General features: G+C 38.2%; 1 protein-coding gene across 1 annotated transcript in view; it reads right to left on the minus strand.

Moving 5' to 3' along the window:
* LOC109702225 (NXPE family member 2-like) overlaps nucleotides 1–19,984 on the minus strand; it is a 35,903-nt gene extending 15,919 nt beyond the window's left edge. Inside the window, exons 1-2 of the mRNA XM_074057454.1 lie at nucleotides 19,756–19,984; nucleotides 18,752–18,857 (exon numbers count right to left, since the gene is read on the minus strand). Coding sequence (XP_073913555.1) covers nucleotides 18,752–18,857; nucleotides 19,756–19,781 — 132 coding nt within the window. The 5' untranslated portion in view covers nucleotides 19,782–19,984. The remainder of the gene's footprint in view (nucleotides 1–18,751; nucleotides 18,858–19,755) is intronic.
* Between the last annotated feature and the right edge of the window lie 344 nt (nucleotides 19,985–20,328).

The raw sequence follows: 20,328 nt of genomic DNA on the forward strand, positions 1-20,328 counted from the left end.
ATATACACACATTCATTCTGTGAATTAAAGCTCTCTGAAGAAGCTGCTCCTACATTAAAGATCTTACAGACTGCTTGACCTTGGCTGAGTAGAACATTGTGATTGTGAACAGATGGAATTTGTAGGTCAAGAGCCAAAATTATCTTGGGTAATTGTTAGCCCCTGTTAATAGCCATTTATTAAGTACCTATGTATCTAACCTAGCACATTCTTCACTGTGGATGTATCACTAAGCTTGACACCTAGCCTCCATTAACCCTAAAGCAAACCATGTGATCAAGGCATCTACATCCCAGCACTGCCTTGCTTTAGCCTACCTGCTTGATAACCCCAACCTATGTATTTTACAAATGATTGATTTATGACTTTCTGTTCTGTGACTATGAAAGTTCATGTAATGTTTTCCATGGTGGAACACGTCATTCAGGGTGACTTGAGTCTGTGTTTCCAGGCCATGGTCATTCATAATTGGGTCAGAATAAATGATACTCTTATTTTTTTAAAGCAGAATTGATATTTTTACATTGATTATTTTGGCAACCATGAAGGAACCCCAAGGACAATACAGTTTCACTAGAGGAACCACCTGGATCAGGACCAATGCCAGCTTGGGCCCTTTGTGCCCACTGACTAGGTTACCTCTCAAGTGGATGCTGTGAGTCCTTCCTGAGGCCCATACCTCTCTTTGGTTGACTGTTGTTGATTTAGTCTGAGCTGGTTAATTTGAATTCCTTTTTTTTGCTTATTATTTCTGAAACTTTTTTCTGAGCATTTGCTTTCTAACTATTATTTCAGAGCATTTGTTTCCTAGCATTAGTCTTTTCTCCTGCCACTCCTCTGATATTTAACTTGAAAACAGAGAGGTTCAAGGAAAAAAGGAAGTATGTGATGCTACAGACACCTCCATCTGATACTACGGCTGGATTTATGCTGATAATTATGGTGCCTCAACTTGCAGTGCTTCAAAATATGAGGTCTAAATTGGTTTTCTTGCACACTGAACTAGAAGGCTTGGGCAATAGAATGAAAGGGATATATTATCTTTTGTAGTATTGCCTGTCCTTTTATTCTTTGGAATCATCAGAGCAACGGCCTGAAAATGGATCTTGGGAAGAGCATTGGCAGAATTTAACTCACACCCATCAAGGTAAACTGCCTCTGGGATTCCTAGGAATAGCTTTAAGGGAGATTCCTGTGGCCACTTCACTTTTTCTTGGTAGGGATTTTTTTTTCCTGTGCTATTTAATATAATTGAGCTTATGGTAACATTGCATGATCTTTTCTGATGAATTCACTGTTGGTTCTGACTGCTAGTTTGTATTTTGTTAGTCTTCTGTCTAATTTCTTTTCTCTGCATCTTTAAAATGTGTTGGTTGTTTAAGATTGCTTAGAAGTTTGCTATTTCAGCCAGTTCTAGCTCAAAAACAAGTATCTAAGTATTGAGATCAAGGAAAAAGAAAAGGGGGAAAGAAGCCATTAAAAACCAAGCTGCTGCCAGGCATGGTAGCACACACCTGTAATAATCTCAGAACTCAGGAGGCTAGGGCAGGAGGACTACAAATTTCAGGCCAGCCTCTGCTACATAATGAGATCCTGTCTCAAAAAAAAAATACCATAAACAATCACCAAATCTGCTATGTAAACTGCTTTACCTACGAAATTTGGTTCACAGACTTCATAAAACTGTAATTGAACATTTTAAGTTTTAGCCATATAAATAAGTGATCTTAATTGCACATTAAAATAAATCTAGTTTAGATTCAACTGTCTTTATTGCTATATTGCTTTGTTTCACAAATTTATCAAAATACAAAGATTTCTTAAAACTGTTGGCATTCTCCCATCCTACAGCCACTGTGGCTCCCTGGTGGTCTCCATCCTTGGTGAAAAGGACTGTATACATTATATGCACTGTCTGTTCTGCAAAATTTCAGAGCTAAGTTCCTGGGTTCAAATTTCTCACCTCAAACATACACAACTCCTTTTGAGGTCACATTCACATGAGCTCCAGAAAACTAGGTGATACTTATCTTTAACTAAATCAACAATCTAGAACTCCAAGTGGATTAAACCAATACCCCTCTAACAACTTTTCTATTGACTCTCATTCTTTTAGAATATATTTTGTATAGTTTTGCAAATCTTCATGAGTGGATCTTGTAGAAATAGTCTATTTGGGGCAGAGGGATTCCAAGATGGTGGCTAGAGGGATGAAGCAGAAAGCATGCTTCCAAAAGTAAAATCTTGGAGATGCTGGAGATACACATTACAGGAAAACCACTGAGAAGAGGCAAAACTTTGACTCCTCAACCCCCCCACCCCAAGCATAGCATCCCCATTTCACATTGAACGGAGAAACCAGGAGGGCTCCTGCACCGCAGCCAGACGCCAGCACCCAGATGGCTTGGGAAGACCCAGACCACAAGGTGAGCTAAGCGGCATGTGGTACTCCCACAGACAACCCTGGACCAAATCAGCATAGCCCACTGGACAGACTGACCCCCACCCAGGGAAAAAAAGGAAAAAAAATGAATAATAAGCAATAACAACAAAAAAGACACATAGCAAAGAAGGCAGGGTGTGCTGAGCAACTAAGTGGGGGGAGGGGAAATCCCTCACAGAACTGTAAATAAACAAGCCAGCCAGAGAAGGCAGGAGCCATGGCACACGCCCAGCAACCAGGAGTGGGAAGGCTTGTAAGAGAGTGGTGGTGGGAGGAAAACTCCACAGGAGAGGGGGGAAGACCCACTTCCCACATGAGCTGTAAATAAACACGCAGGCCTGAGAAAGCGGGTGCAGTGTCACCTCCCCCCATGTGCTTGGAAAGGGGAAAGCTTGTAGCAGCGGCTCATGCCCAGAAGAACACTAAGTAAACAAAGCCTGAGGGGCCAGGTGAGTGCTAAGCTCACTCCTGAGATCTGCATAAATAAAGCCTCCAGCAAAAGCAGGCTGACAGCAGCGGGCAGGTGAATGTCTCAGATAGACATTCACAGAACTGTCTCAACATTCTTTTTTTTCTTTCTTCCTTTGATGAGACAACCACCAAACTACACCTGCATGCTGAAAAACTTACTGAAACTATATTGCATTTGAACTTGGGACACTTTGTGGTGGTTTTTCTGTTGTTGTTTTGGTTTGGTTTGTTTTATTTGGTTTTTTTCCCTTTTGATGAGACAATGACAGAACTACTTCTGAGACACCATCTCCAGGATTTGAGGCTGAGGGACTAACACCAAAATTACTAAGACTGAAACTTTACTGTATTTGAACTTGGAGATCTAAAAAAATTTTTTTATTACTGTTATTACTTTTTATTTAATTTTATTTTTCTCAGTCCTCTCTCTGTATCTCTAATGCCTGTTCAGCTTACTGTTGATTAGTACACTATCTCTTCCTGTTTATATCTTTGAAACTTTTTTGTTTGTTTTGTTTTACTTGTTTATTTGTTTTTCCCTCTTTCTTTAACTTCTTTGCTTTCCTTCTCCTCTCACCCTTCCATTCTAAATATCACCATTGTTATTATTACAACCTAGAAAATACTTAATTGCATACAGTACAGGGACAATAACAACACCAAGGGCAATGACAGGAAGACAGAAAAAACAGGGAAACTAGTTTCCCCACAGCAAAAATTAGTACAGGAACCAGAGGGAAATGAAGAAAACAGATACTCAGATCCAGACTCAAACAAAATGAAGATAAACTATGCCAAAGAACCCAATGAAGCTCACAAGAATAATCTAAAACAAGAAATACTACAGGTAACAAATGAGATTTTAAGCATTGACACTGGATATAGTCAACCAAAATGTACAGGAGACACTCAAGAAATTCCAAGACAACAAAAATAGAGAATTTGAAAAAGCACAAGAAGAAATAAAAGAAACCATAGAAGCACTGTATAAACAACAAAGTGAAAAAAAGAACATGATTAATAAAGAGATAAATGAACTCAGGACAAAAATAGACAACATTACAGAAGAAACAACTCAGGATATGGAAAACCTCAGAAAAAAGAACGAAACAGATTTGCAAAACAAAATGGAAGGCCAATCCAGCAGAATAGAACAAACAGAAGACAGAATCTCAGAACTCGAAGATGAAATGGTAATTAAAGGAAAAACCAAAGAACTGTTAGTTAAACAACTCAAGACCTGTGAAAAGAAAATGCCAGAACTCACTCACTTCACCAAAAGACCAAACCTGAGAATCATGGGCATTGAAGACGAAGAGGTGCAAGCAAAGGAAATGTGTAATATATTCAACAAAATAATAAGAGAAAATTTCCCAAATCTAGAGAAATCTATTCCCATACAGATGCAAGAGGCCTCCAGAACACCAAAATAGATCTGCCCAATGGCATATTATCATTAAAACAACAAATACAGAGACCGAAGAAAGAATATTGAATGCTGTAAGAGAGGAAAAAACAAATAACAAACAAAGGCAAACCCATCAAAAATCACAGCACACTTCTCAACAGAAACATTAAAAGCAAGACAAGCTTGGGGTGAGATCTTCTGGACACTGAATGAAAATAACTTCAACCCCAGGATACTCTACCCAGCAAAACTATCATTCAAAATAGATGGAGAAATAAAAGTCTTCCATGAGCTGGGATGTAGCTCAGTGGTACAGCACTTGCCTAGCATGTGTGAGGCCCTGGGTTTGATCCCAGCACCAAAAAAGAAAAGACAAAAAAAAATAAATAAAAGTCTTCCATGATAAGCAGAAACTAAAACAATATGTGACCACAAAGCCACCACTACAAAAGATTCTTCAAGGGATTCTGCACACAAAAAGTGAAACCCAACATAACCATGAAAGGGCAGGCAGCACCAAACTACAGGAAAAGAAAAACCAAGAAAGTAGAGAGTAACCTCAACTTAGGTACACACAATCAAACCTTCAAACAACTAAGACAACTAAATGACAGGAATCACCACATACCTATCAGTATTAACACTTAATGTTAATTGACTTATTTCCCCCATCAAAAGGCACTGTTTGACAAAATGGACTAAAAAGGAAGATCCAACAATTTGTTGCTTACAGAAGACCCATCTCCCAACAGAAATAAGCATAGGCTTAGGATGAAAGGCTGGAAGAAGATTTACCAAGTCAAGGCCCCTGAAAACAGGCAGGAGTAGCAATACTTATCTCTGACAAAGTAGACTTCAAACCTACATTGATCAAACGAGATAAAGAAGGACATTCCATACTAACAAAAGGAGAAATAGACCAAAAGGAAATAAAAATTATCAACCTATATGCACCCAATGTCAACGCATCCAATTTCATCAAACATACCCTGAAAGACCTAATAGCATATATTAACTCCAACACAGTGGTTGTGGGAGACTTTAACACACCATTATCATCAATAGATAGGTCATCCAAACAAAAAATCAATAAAGCAATCCAAGATCTAAAATATACAATAGATCAAATGGACCTAGTTGATGTCTACAGAACATTTCATCCAACTTCTACACAATATACATTCTTCTCAGCAGCCCATGAAATCTTCTCCAAAATAGACCATATCCTAGGACACAAAGCAAGCTTCAGCAAATATAAGAAAATAGAAATTATACTATGCATTCTATCTGATAACAATGCAATAAAACTAGAACTCAACAACAAAAGTAAAGAAAAAAAAACATGCAAACAGCTGGAAACTGAATGACTCATTGCTTAATGAACAATGGGTCATTGATGCAATAAAAGAGGAAATTAAAAAGTTCCTGGAAGTCAATGAAAATGAAAACACAATCTATTGGAACCTATGGGACACAGCAAAGGCAGTCCTGAGAGGAAAGTTTATAGCCATGTGTGCATATATTAAACAGACTGAAAGATCCCAAATCAATGACTTAATTATACATCTTAAACTCCTAGGAACACAAGAACAAGCAAATCCCAAAACAAATAGAAGGAGAGAAATAATAAAAATAAGAGCTGAAATCAATGAAATAGAAACCAAAAAAGCCATACAAAGAATTAATGAAACAAAAAGTTGGTTCTTTGAAAAAATAAACAAGATCGACAGACCCCTGGCAAACCTGACTAAAATGAGAAAAAAACCCAAATAGTAGAATCAGGAATGCAAAAGGGGAGATAACAACAAACACCATTGAAGTCCAGGAAATCATCAGAGACTACTTTGAGAACCTATGTTCAAATAAATTCAAAAACCTTAAAGGAATGGACAGATTTCTACATACATATGATCATCCAAAACTGAACCAAGATGATCTTAATCACCTGAATAGATCTATAATACAAAATGAAATTGAAGCAGCAATCAAGAGTCTCCCCAAAAAGAAAAGTCCAGGACCTGATGGATTCTCTGCTGAATTCTATCAGACTTTTAAAGAAGAACTGATACCAACTCTCCTTAAACTCTTCCACAAAATAAAAAGGGAAGGAAAACTGCCTAACACATTTTATGAAGTCAGTATTACACTTATTCCAAAACCAGGCAAAGACACCTCCAAAAAGGAAAACTATAGGCCAATCTTCTTAATGAACATTGATGCAAAAATCCTCAATAAAATAATGGCAAACTGAATTCAACAACACATCAAAAAGATCATTCACCACGACCAAGTAGGCTTCATTCCAGGAATTCAGGGATAGTTCAACATACGAAAATCAATAAATGTAATAAACCACATTAATGGAAGCAAAGGCTAAACCACCTGATCATCTCTATTGATTCAAAAAAAGCCTTTGATAAGCTCCAACACCATTTCACGATAAAAGCTCTAAGAAAACTAGGAATAGAAAGAAAGTACCTCAACATTATAAAAACTATATATGACAAACCTACAGCCAGCATTATACTTAATGGAGAAAAACTGAAAACATTCCCTCTAAAATCAGGAACCAGACAAGGATGCCCACTATCTCCACTCCTATTCAACATAGTGCTGGAATTCCTAGCCAGAGCAATTAAGCAAGAAGAAGGAATAAAAGGAATACAAATAGGTAAAGAAACTGTCAAAATATCCCTATTTGCAGATGATATGATCCTATACTTTAAAGACAAAAAACTCTACTCAAAAGGTCCTAGACACCATCAATAGCTATAGCAATGTAGCAGGATATAAAATAAACATAGAAAAATCATTAGCATTTCTATACACTAATAATGAGCAAACTGAGAAAGAATATATGAAAACAATTCCACTTACAGTAGTCTCAAAAAAAAAAAAAATCAAATACCTAGGTGTAGACCTAACAAAGGATGTGAACAACCTCTATCAGGAAAACTATAAAAATCTGAAGAAGGAGATTGAGGAAGACTATAGAAAGTGGAGAGATCTCCCATGCTCATGGATTGGTAGAATCAACATAGTAAAATGTCGATACTCCCAAAAGTAATCTACATGTTTAATGCAATTCCCATCAAAATTCCAATGACATTCATTAAAGAGATTGAAAAATCTACCATTAAATTTATATGGGAACACACACTAATAGCCAAGGCAATACTCAGTCAAAAGAACAATGCTGGAGGTATCACAATACCTGACTTCAAACTATATTACAAAGCAATAACAATAAAAACAGCATGGTACTGACACAAAAACAGACATGAAGACCAGTGGAACAGAATAGATGACCCAGATATGAAGCCACACAACTATAACCAACTTGTCTTTGACAAAGGTGCTAAAAATATATGATGGAGAAAAAACAGCCTCTTCCACAAAAACTGGTGGAAAAACTGGTTAGCAGTCTGCAAAAAGCTGAAATTAGACCCATGTATATCACCCTATACCAATATTAACTCAAAATGGATCAAGGATCTTAATATCAGACCCCCAAAGTCTAAAGTTGGTACAGGAAAGAGTAGGAAATACTCTGGAGTTAATAGGTATAGGCAAGAACTTTCTCAATGGAACCCCAGCAGCATAGCAACTAAGAGATAGCATAGATAAATGGGACTTCATAAAACTAAAAAGCTTCTGCTTGACAAAGAAATGGTCTCTAAACTGAAGAGAACACCCACAGAGTGGGAGAAAATATTTGCCAGCTACACATCAGACAAAGGACTGATAACCAGAATATATAGGGAACTTAAAAAACTAAATTCTCCCAAAATTAATGAAGCAATAAAGAGAAGTGAACTCAACAGAACTTTCTCAAAAAATAAATTCAAATGGCCAAAAAACACATGAAAAAATGCTCACCATCTCTAGCATAAAGGAAATGCAAATCAAAACCACACTAAGATTCCACCTCACCCCTGTTAGAATAGCCATCATTAGCAACACTACTAACAGGTGTTGGTGAGGATGTGGGGAAAAAGGTACCCTCTTACACTGTTGGTGGGAATGTAAACTAGTACAACCACTCTGGAAAAAAATTTGGAGGCTACTTAAAATGCTAAACTTTGATCTACATATGATCCAGCAATACCACTCTTGGGGATATACCCATAAGAATGTGACACAGGTTACTCCAGAGGCACCTGCACACCCATGTTTATTGCAGCACTATTCACAATAGCCAAGTTATGGAAACAGCCAAGATACCCCACTACTGATGAATGGATTAAGAAAATGTGGTATTTATACACAATGGAATTTTATGCAGCCATGAAGAAGAATGAAATGTTATCATTTGCTGGTAAATGGATGGAATTGGAGAACATCATTCTGAGTGAGGTTAACCTGGCCCAAAAGTCCAAAAATCATATGTTTTCCCTCATATGCAATCATTAGATCAAGGGCAAACACAACAAGGGGACTGGGCCTTGATCACTTGATAAAGCGAGAGCACACAAAGGAGGTACAAGGATAGGTAAGACACCTAAAAACTAGGTAGCATTTGTTGCCCTCAATGCAGAGAAACTAAAGCAGATACTTTAAAGCAACTGAGGCCAATAGGAGAAGGGGACCAGGAACTAGAGAAAAGGTTAGTTCAAGAAGAATTGACCTAGAAGGTAACACACACGCACAGGAAATTAATGTGAGTCAACTCCCTGTATAGCTATCCTTATCTCAACTAGCAAAAACCCTTGTTCCTTCCTATTATTGCTTATACTCTCTCTTCAACAAAATTAGAGATAAGGTCAAAATAGTTTCTGCTGGGTAGCGAGTGGGTAGGGGGGAAGAGGGAGGGGGCAGGGGGTAAGGAGTGGGTGGGAGAAGGGGGGAGAAATGACCCAAACATTGTATGCACATATGAATAAAATAAAAATTAAAAAAAAGAAATAGTCTATTTGGAATTTTTCTTAGTATGTTTTCTTAAATGATGAAAATAATGCTAAGCTTGGTTTTAGTAAAACCACAAACTATGATGATATTATTTCTCTCATTAATCATGCTTTTGTTATGAGTATTTGTTTGTCCAAACCTACCTTACTTAAACTGATTCTTTACACTTGAAAAGATTCAAATTCTACACTACCTCCAGAAAATAATTCTCTCATTTTTTGGTACAATATAAAGAAAGAGATTCAAGGTTTTAGACTGCCATAGTTCTTATTTTAATTGTACCAAAGATAACTCCATTTTTTAGAGTTCCTCTGTTTTAGATCCTGAATTCCTATAGCCAAAATAATAAAAGTGTTCCTAGTAAGGAAAAAAAAAGTAGCTGTGTCTGACCAACTAAATTTAGTGCAAAAGTTAGAGTTCAGGACCTATGGAAATTTTGTGGAAAACATAAATTATGGAAAACAATAAACAGAGTTCTCCATTTCCATTGCTGATTGTAAATTAAGAAATAAGATTTGATGACACAAAATCAATGGAATCCCAGCTTCTCACAAGTCTAACCTTTTGCCTCCTCCCTTTGTACTAATATTTGGTACATGGGAAAGGAACAATTTTGTTGGGAAGTATTTCAAAATGATGCTGTGTAATTGGCTCACATCTTCTGTAATGTAACTATCCATTCATTTCCACTAAATTATAATCGAGTCTAATATCAAAATAATAGGACAAATCAAATTATTAGCAGCAAATAAAAGTTATGATAATTTGGTATTGAAGACTTACTTTCTTACAATTGGAACTAGATTAGGTTAAATGAGTCAGAAGAAAACAATTGAAAGATAATAAAATATTTCATAGAGTACAGGTAACTATATACAGGGTGAAACACAATGTCAGTCTGATTAAAGAACATAATGATACAGGCAAGGGAATTTCTGGTTGGTAACATGCCTGTTTTCCTCATCTGTCACATGTTCTTCTATAGGCTATACCATATTCTTGATTGTTTTAACTGTAGGTATAATGCTCCTATTGTATGTTGCATGTAAATGTTCTATCAGATGCAAAAGAAAGAGAAAATCTCAGACCCAGATCATGATGGTTAATAACATTAATATGATCCAGGGACTTTTTCCCTACTAGTGTTAACAACTATTTCTCACTTGTGAAGATTACTTTCCAGTCTTTATCAGATCCTAAGAATGAGCCTTCCCAGTTCCTTAGGACATAAAACAACTTTTGGCCTCTGCATACACTAAGCCTGGTGCATGGCCACCTGTGAACTGAAGTTCATTGAAGAAACTGCATCTATATTAAAGATTCTGCAGACTGCTTGACCTTGACTGAGTAGAACACTGTGATTGTGGAAAGATGGTATATTGTAGGTCGAGAGCTAAAAGTATCTTGGACTACCTTTAGCCTCTTTTATTAACCATTTATCATCATCCTTTGTATCTGGGCTCATGTTTACCATGATACATCTAACCAAATATGACTTTTGTTGTTTTCTCAACTGTTGTTGGGTTTGTTTTTTTTCTTGCCATTCGTTTATTGAAGATTTTGAAGAACTTAGGCCTGCCCTGTTGCTCTGGCTTCTCACCCATCTCCTCAAAGCCCCCAGGAGACTGCCAATGAGTTCCTGCCACTGCGCATGCTCGCCTGCCTGAGGCCCCTCCATTACGCATGGGCGCCGCCATGTTGGAGGTCCTCCTTCGGGCCACTTAGGCGTCCTCAGAACTTGCCTGCCCTGCCATAACTGCTCCAAGACCAAATTGAAGGAGGAGAGTTACAAGGGCCTGCGTCTGCACCGAAAGCTATGGGTCCCCCCAACATCACATCCCTGCTCCTAGCTGCCATCGTCCACCTCTGCTTCCTCCACCCTGAAGTTCAAGCTGCTGCTCTGGATGCTTGTTGGACTACAAGAAGGCGCCTTGATGGACATCATCCAGCTCAGCACCCTGGACTCGGCCCCCTGGGGCTTCATGGTGGCAACATTCCGAAGTCCTGTCCTGACTCGGGTTCCTTGAACCTTGATCTTGAAGAGCAGAACCCCAGTGTTCAAGATATTTTCTGAAAACTTGTAGAAAAGGTGAGCAAGTGCCAAGCATCCGCCATGCTGGCACAGGGGTGCCAGTCCCTGAACAAGAAGGCTCTGGCCATCCTTGCTGGACCCCTCACCACACTGCTGAAGCGTTTTTAGGTGAAGGGGAAACGCAAGAGCTCCACACTGTTTAAGTTTTAGGTAATTTCTGTAGGTTGTTTTGACATTTGAAAAACTATATTAATATGGGTAACTTGAGTGGTTTAAGGTGCTTTCTTTAGATTTGATTTTACATTTTTGTATGTTAATCCCCAAAAGTTATAACTTCCTTGTTAGTGCCTGTTAGACGTTTGCCTTGTTTATTTCTTAAGGAAGTTCCACTAACCATCATGGAGGACTTTCCCTGCTAGTGCATGCCGTTCCCCCATGAGGGTTAGAGGACTAAAGGTGTCACTTAGTCAGGGTGGTATAGGGAATGACCCTGCAGTTCCATGCACAAACCTCGTTTGTGTACCCAGGTTTTGTATTTATCTTTTGTAAGGTGTGGACATTGATGAGCTCTTTGTGGGTACCTGTTTTCATTGTAAAATCATTTTAAGTACTAAAGTTTAGCTTTTCCAAGAAAAAAAAACAAACGTGCCTTCTAATTTTCATCACTAAATGTTCTGACATCCTCCAGGTAGAGTTCATTATCTATGGAGGCAGATCCTTCAGTACCTAGATCTCTTTGCTCTCGAACCTTCTCAGACCTATAAAAGTAGTCATGTGGTAACCCAACTTCCTTATCCTGCCCAACTTCCACTTTTTTCTCTTGGATTCTTTCCATAAGAATTTAAATATATTCAAGTATCTCCCTATTAAAAAAAGCTTCTTGAGCCCTCTATTCACCTTTAACTACTGTACTCTCTTCTGTTTGTCCCACACCCCAACCAGATAAGTGTCCTGAAGTTCTTGTTCATCCCTGCTGTCAATTTCTCTTATTACAACTGACTTCTTGGCTCAGTGCTTATTTTTTCCCACAGGGTTATATCATTAACAACTTTCTCTTCTCACTCTACAGATCACCCATGAGAATGTCTCAGACTCCAGTGACTTCAACTGTCACTTATATTCTCTTTCTTTCTAAATCTGTTTTTCTAAGCCAAGTGTTTTTCAGCTAGTTTATTAAAAGAATATCTCCATTTAGATCATTTTAAAACACCTTAAGTCTAGACTGTTCATGTCTAAATTTAGCTTGTGTCCTCTAAAGCTATTTCTCTTATTTTAGTCTTTATTGCAATAAATGCCATTGCCAGCCATTCAGTTATACAAACCTGGAATGTAATGCCTAGAAAGTTCTAAATCTTCACCTCCCATCGGCCTTTGCACTTGCTTGAGAATTTACTAGTTGTTAAGCAAAGCAGGCCCTTTTAAGGGTAACCTCCTGCACTTATGGGGCAGAAAGCTACTGCCCTTTTACAAGATTGTTATCGCACCTTTAAAGTTGTTCATTTAGCTTCAGCTAAAACTCTTTTAGAGGAACTTTCAAGGTACAAACTAAAGTCACCAAGTCACTCTGACTCATTCTTTTTGACAATCTAGAGTAAACTTGGCTCATTATAATACCAAAATAAAACATGCCCAGATGCATTATTGTCCACTGTCTTTCATTTTTGAACATGTGGTCTATGACCTTGAACTGTGCATGCTCAGAGATGAACACCTACAACTGATCATGTTCAGAAATGTACCTGCCCTACATATGATTTCCTGTGTGAATATAAGCTCCCCCAAATAAAATCCCAACACTTCCTTTATTGGGAGATCATTGCTTTTAAATAATTCCAATACCTCCTTACTTGCTACAGGTGATAAAGTTTTCTCTTCTCCTTTATCTCTGGTTGTTCTTTTTGGCTTTGCACTCACCAAGACATTAACTCATTGCCTTAAGTTACATACTTAGTGACGCAGATGGGACAATTCACTTGAAGGCTCATGGGCATTTGCCACTCGGCTCCTGACAGGAGAGGCAGTGAATAATGGCAGTTTGTCCTAGATTGGCTTTCCTGCACTGCTGGAAGCAGGTCCTGAGTCATTTTGAAAGTGCCATCTTAGACCCTAACTCACCAGCCTTGCACCGCTGTCATTCTGGGCAAACTTAGCAACTGCTCTGAATGTTTTGTTCAGAAGTTTCCCTGAATGAGTGAGTAGTGCTGAACCTGTGAGCCAACTAGTAAGAGTCATGATGGTAGAGGAGAGAAGGAATGGGTAAAAAGTACCCGAGGAAACTGGGCACCACAGGCCATACCTGTAATCCCAGATTCATGAAAGGCATAGATAGGAGGCTTGCAGTTCCAGGCCAGCCTGGGCAAAGAAGCACAAGATCTATCTGAAAAATAACCTAAACCAAAAATGACTAGAGGTGTGGCTCAAGTGATAGAGTGTTTTCCTAGCAAGCTCAAGGCCCTGAGTTCAAACCCTAGTACAAAAACAGAGAGAGAGGGGGCGAGAGGGAGGAAGGGAGCAATGAAGGGCAAAAAGTGTGTGAGGTCAGCTACAGTTCTAGGGGACTGCATCTTTGCTTTGTGGTTGAAAGGACCTTCATCCAGGATGACACCTGACAGATTGAAATAAATCTCTGTCCTGAAGTAGGCTGGTCAGAGACACCTGGTCATAGAGAGCCTCAGAGGATGGCTGGAAGGTTGAAAGAAATCTCTGTCTTGGTTGCTGGCAATTTAAGCTTTGGGAGATTGAAAGTCACTTCCAACCTGCAGTTATGCACCAATGTAAAGGAATTCCAAAAGAAAGTATGGAGTTTTGTTTTGATGTTCCAGAACTCCCAGATGTGTAATTTTACAGTTTCAGTGCTCTTACATCCTTTGGCAATACACCAAATTTGAAATTTATACCCAGGTAAAGAGTTGTAAAATTTGCATTTTGACTAACCATCTCTTCCAGACCTTAGAGAACTTATATGGGCGTCTGTGTGTCATCCTGAAGGAGTGCTTGTCTCCTCCATCAAGTGGCAGGTGTGTGACTCTGCCAATAACTAAAAATCTGCCCCCATAATTACTAGGAATAGTTTCAGCAGAGGTTCCAACAGCTGCTTCATTCTTCTTTGGCATATTTTTTCCCCTGCACCTTTATTAACATTAATAACATTATTGAGTAATGTTATGTTATTAAATAATAATTAACATTATTGAACACATGATAACATTTTATGGTTTGGGGAGCGGGGCAATTCACTTCTACTTCTGCACACCTAATTTAATATTGTTTGTTTGGCATACCTAATTTAGCATTTTGTTGAAAACACCTTTAAGATAATTTTTTAATTCAAGGTCACTTGGAGGTTTGTTATTTAAGCCAGGCCTAGCTAGAATGCAAATATATGAGAGTTTCTAAATTCACTTGAGACCCACCAGCCACCAGCAAAGCTGAGGTCAAGCCAGTATGCATTCTGCAAATAGTAGAAACACTGGAAGAGGGAAAGTGGGAGACCAACTCAACTCCCTCTTATAGAAAAATAAAGATGCATGGGGTCTAGGGACTCCCCATCAGGCTCCCTTTAATACAACCCAAATTTTTTCCAAGGAGACTTGGATTACCTTAAATGTAGCTGGAGAGGAAACTGAGTTTACTCAATACTGGAGCCACATACCTGTGTTCACTACTACAAAGGGCACTCTGTCAAAAAGAAGTAACAGAAGAAGGCCATTTGGAAGGGAGAAACTAAACGGTTTCTCAAGCCTCTGACTTGTGAAGTGGATTTAAAGATTTTAAAGCATTCATTTCCGTATGTTTCCGTGTACTCCATTCTCCTACTCAGGAAGGATCTGTTATCCAAACTAAGGGCACCTACTAATCTTCAACAGGATAAGATGTAAATACAAGTTCCTAAGAGTTGTGGAGCTGAGCTCATGAACTACTCTATGAAATACTGATAGTCTCAGAGAATGACCTCACTCAAGTCAAGTCTAAAGTCTGAGCACAAGGACAAATGGACCAGACATGTAAAAGTTAATTTAAAACAAATTTATGGTGTCCTTGAGTCCCCATAAAACCTGTGCCCATCCTTGAATAATGCTCTGTTTAACTGGATTTTAACTGGTGTAATAACATCCGGCATATCTCCCTATAATACTCCCATCCTACCAGTTAAGAAACCAGGGATGAGAAAATACAGACTTGTACAGAATTTATGGGCAACAAACAAAGTTATATAAGGTATTCATCCTGTAGTTTCTAATAACCGTATTTTATTAGCTAACAGTTTCAGGGATAGTAAGTATTATACAATCCTAAATTTAAAGAACACTTTTTTTTGCATCCCACTGGACTCCAGATCTTAAGAGTTGTTTGCCTTCAAATGGGAAAATTCAAAGACAAACCCAAAACATCTATATTGTTAGACAGTGCTCCTACAGGGATTAAAAACGCCCCCAAAAGTTTTTAGAGAAATCCTGACAAAGACTTAAAAAAAAAAAAAAAAACTAAGCCTAAAAAAATAAGGAACCTAGCTACAATATGTAGATGATATACTAATTACAAGTATATTTTAATAACCTCAAGGGGATAATAGTGAGCATCCGTTCAATAGGTCATGCAAGACAAAGGATTGCACAGCTGGTATGTTAACACATATTCTGGACCCCTTTAAAACAATGGTAGTTTATTTTTCTAAACAGTTGGATACTGTAACTTAAGGTTGACTACCATGCTTATGGGCAGTATCTGCAGACTTTCTGTTAATTAAGGAAGCAGAAAAACAAACTGTAGGGCAGCCACTGAAAGACTGGAGCACCCCACCAAGTACCCAGGTTTCTGGAGACCAATAGCTGTCACTGGCTGCCAAATGGCCAAATGTTGCAATACGAAGCTCAGTTACTACACATCCCCATTTTACTCTAAAACTTTGCAGGTCGCTGAGAAAATACAGATTGTGTATGGGAACAATTCTGTAGTTAATGGACAACATCGGGCTGGTTATACAGTGGTCCCTCTCTAGAAGATCATTGAGGCACACCTCTCCTCCTCACTGCCAGGAATTTCAGCTCAAAGGCTAAAACAATACTATGACTTGGGCACTGAAATTAAGAGAGGGAAGGCACTAACTGTATTACAGATTCCAATTATGCCTTCTTAGTGATCCATGCTCATGGTACAATCCAAAAACAGAGAGGTCTTCTTAGTGCCAGCAACAAAGAAATTAAATATATAAGGAGATCCTTAGACTGCTTCAGATAGTAAATGACCCCAAAATTGTAGCTGTTGTGTACAACAGAAAGTATCAAAAGGGAGATAAAAATAAATAAATAAAACCACACAGGCAGCCCATAGCTAAACATGCAGCCCTTTCAGTGGAGATTCTCCTACTACCTCAATCCCCTCTCTGCCTTTCTACAAACTTACCCTTCCTACTTGAAATAAGACATGATGAAATGAAAAGACTTACAAAAGTCTCCTGTCTGTGAGAGATAGATGACAAACAAGCAGAGTTGCCAAAAAGGTGGCCTGGGCAATTATTAAATTTTCCCATGGTTCAACTTCTTATGAAAAAGAAACTCTACACAATTGGCTTCTTAAAAATAATAAAGACCACAGGTTTAACCAAAACGTGTATATATTACCAACAAAATAACATGAAGCCACTTGTATCACCATTAGGAAGGGCAGTACAAGACAGAAGCAGGCTGCCTGGAAAGGACCAGCAATATGATTTTACAGTCATACCAAGACTAGATGAAAGGTTCTTTCCAGCAGGAACTAGTTCTAAAATACACCTTGATGTAAAAGTTAAACTAGCAGTAAATCACATAATCTAGGGCAGATTATACTACCCTTAATTAGTGTGTAAACCTAAAACTTCTTTCCCCATGGGGATAAGACTCCACACTTATGAACCAAGAGATTAGGTACATTTTAAAACTTGAAAATGAGGGTCCCTTCAGGACCAGATTAACCCAGTTTGGACAGGACCTTATTTAATCTTAGTAATTACTTATTTTCCCTTAAATTACAAGGTATGACTCCCTCGATTCATCACACCAGAGTAAAGAGGGAAACTAAAAGGTCAAGATTGCCTACAAATGCCTGCTCTTATGAGCTAGGAACAGATTCACACTAAAGCCAAAAAAAAAAAAGTCAAATAATAAGTAGAGCTAAGTAATGAATGACTTTTTTTCACTGCTTTCCTAGCTAGTGTCTTTGCTTAAATGGTTTTAATCTTACCAAAAGTTTAAAATCAAATTCAATATGGTTATGTTATAACTAATGGGACTTACATGCTATCATAAGTGTAATAAAACAAGTAACCCTTTTATCTTACTCTGTTCTTTAGCCTACCTGCTTAACTGTATTTTGGCATGGAATCCCTAGGACATTAAGCCTTTATTTTCTGGGCCAAATGCAAAATGTCAATAAGATACTGATCTTATTCTTGACTTATGTCATAATTAGATGTGCTTTAAAATGTTAGAGTAAAACAAGTGCAAAAGAAGCTCAAACTGTAATGTTATGGACTGCCCCTAATGATTCTAAGACCCTTCTTGCTTTTAACATCAAGGTAGTTTCACTCTTCTAGGGAGGATACAATGCCCCCATTCAGCACATAGTACTTTTAGAAGAATGACTTCCATGCCTAAATTCTCAAGAATGAGGAGTGAAAAGCCCCAGTGGGGGAATTTATAAGCTGTTAGCCACTAAGCAAGGGAAGCAACTTCTTTTTTTTTGTTGACTGGGTCTCACTATGTAGCCCAAGCTGGTCTTGAACTCATGATCCTCCTGGCTCCACCTCTCAACCGCTGGAATTACAGACATGTCCCACCACACGTGGTTCCAGGGAGGCACTTATGAGGACAGACTCCCACGTTTTAGGGAGAGAAACCTACTGCTCCTTTCAAGACTGGTATTGTACCGTCAGTTGTTCTTTGTTTTTGTTTCAGCAATAACTCTTTGGAAAAACTTATAAGGAACCAGTCAAAGTCATTTTGCTAAAAAAAAGAAGTCAAACAGGGTAAGAGGAATGCAAAAAAGGTTGGAGTAGAGCTGTGTCTAGTATTAAATAAAGATGACATTTGAGCAAAGATGTATTAAATGGTTGGGAGGAGGAGAAAGTAAAGTGAGATCACATTTAAAAAGACTGCAGAAAGGGAAAATCCAAGAAATACCAACTGTATTCCACAAAGCATTAAAAAAAATTCCTATGAAGAAAACAGGACGGAAGCCAGTTTAATTAGATTAGAGGCTGTGAGGCTAAGGGAGGAAATAATCTCAAGGCAGAATGGTTAGCAGTGCCAAGTGGTAGAGAAACCTACCCTTAAAAACACAACAATTGTGTATATATTGTCAGTTGGATTAAAGCTGAACAGAAAACCATTCCATCCACATTATCTTGCTGAAATGACATGCTTTTAATTTTACTCCTTGTCTTCATAACGGAACATTCAACTGAAATCATTGTAACCTGTGAAATTCTGGAAAAGGAAACAATTCCTACCTTTGTGTGGTCTGTTGAAGCCAAGTAAATGACCCAGAAAACTAAGATAAATGTCAGCACCAGCAGTAATTTTCGAGCTATGACATTTGCAAATAACGTGAGTGTCCTAGAAGGGTGGATAGGAGAAATAGTCATACATTAAATCAAATAGAGATAATGTGGTTCTACGCACTTTGATTCCTCCTCAGTAATTTCCAGAACAGAGTGCGGCCCTCCTGGATTTCACAAAGTCCCTTTTATATGTTTCATTAGAAATCAGAATAAAAGTTCTTCCCTGAGGCAGGATAGAAAAACAGTTTGAGGGAATCCTGGTTTCTGACTCCCAGGTTAAATCTTCAAGTTTGGAGTCACACCAGATCTAAACCTTTTTCGCATCAAGGACTTAGCATGGACAGCAAGGTTTCAGCAAACATTTACTCAAAGAAACATGTTCTTTCCTGCCCTTTAATGCATCCCAGGTTCTAAGTTTCTGTCTCATACACACACAAGCACACACACATGCACATTGCATGGTGTCCTCTCTCTTGGTCTTAGCCTGCAGAAGTTAGTTATAAATTCCTCCTTATTTTTTTAGGCACTTACTTAGACCTCATATTTTTATCTGTCTGTATCAAAATAGTTGGTAAACAGTTTTCAAAAGAGCAATGGTTGTAGTTTTTAGAAAAACTTGTGTTGAGTGGCCACAATTTTAGTTTTAATTTTTTAGACCCAGTATCTCAAAAGTATATCTTTGACAGTTAAAAAAAATCCCAATTCAGGACACATACATACCTATACATCAGGATTTTCAAAAAGGAAAACTTATCCATACTGTAGGCAATGTACTGTAATATTTGTAATTATTCCATTCTGTTTTCTTTCTTGAAAGTATTTTTCATGCCCAAATAAAACAATGTTATGATTCCCTGCAATGCCAGTAACTTACTATTTGAAAAGGACTCTATAGTTCTCTCCTATCCCTATCCTCAAAGCCTACACTACAGTAAGAGTCAGAAAGTACACACCTAATGATGAGCGTCTTCTCCATCATATTCTCGTACTCTCCCACAGCAGTTATGGCGTTCCAGAGAGTCTTCTTGGTTAAAGAGGCCTTGGCACTTATATCAACGTTGGAGTTTCCCTATAAGCTTCTTTCATCAAAAGCTGAAATGCTATTTGTGGCCACAGTGAACCAGCTGGAATCTCTGTCTCCCTTTCAGTGACCTGTTTCTGCTTACCTTGCAAAGTCAAGAGAAAGAAGCTAAGAGGAAGCTCGGAAGTTTCCTTGTAGAAAATAGACATCTAAGAGTAGGGCAGTGGCTGTCACCTTTGGGTGAGGCCTTACCTGTTTATGTACTGTACACTTCCTTAGTTTATACTTTTCATTTGGCTGTCCTGTGGGATTGGTCAGTAAAACCACCAGGCTAGAAGATGTACCTCAAAAACAGGAAAAAAGAAAATAAAAGCCCTGGTCTGTAGTTCTGGATATCTAAGAGTTGATTTGGCTGGTTCTTCTCACTGTTCAGAGAACTTTCTATGTAAACTCCTCTCCCCTGCTCTAAACCATTGCCTATATCAGGCATTCCAATAACGATGAT

This window comes from Castor canadensis, chromosome 2 (assembly GCF_047511655.1).
Source record: "Castor canadensis chromosome 2, mCasCan1.hap1v2, whole genome shotgun sequence".
In the NCBI taxonomy this organism is placed as follows: domain Eukaryota; kingdom Metazoa; phylum Chordata; class Mammalia; order Rodentia; family Castoridae; genus Castor; species Castor canadensis.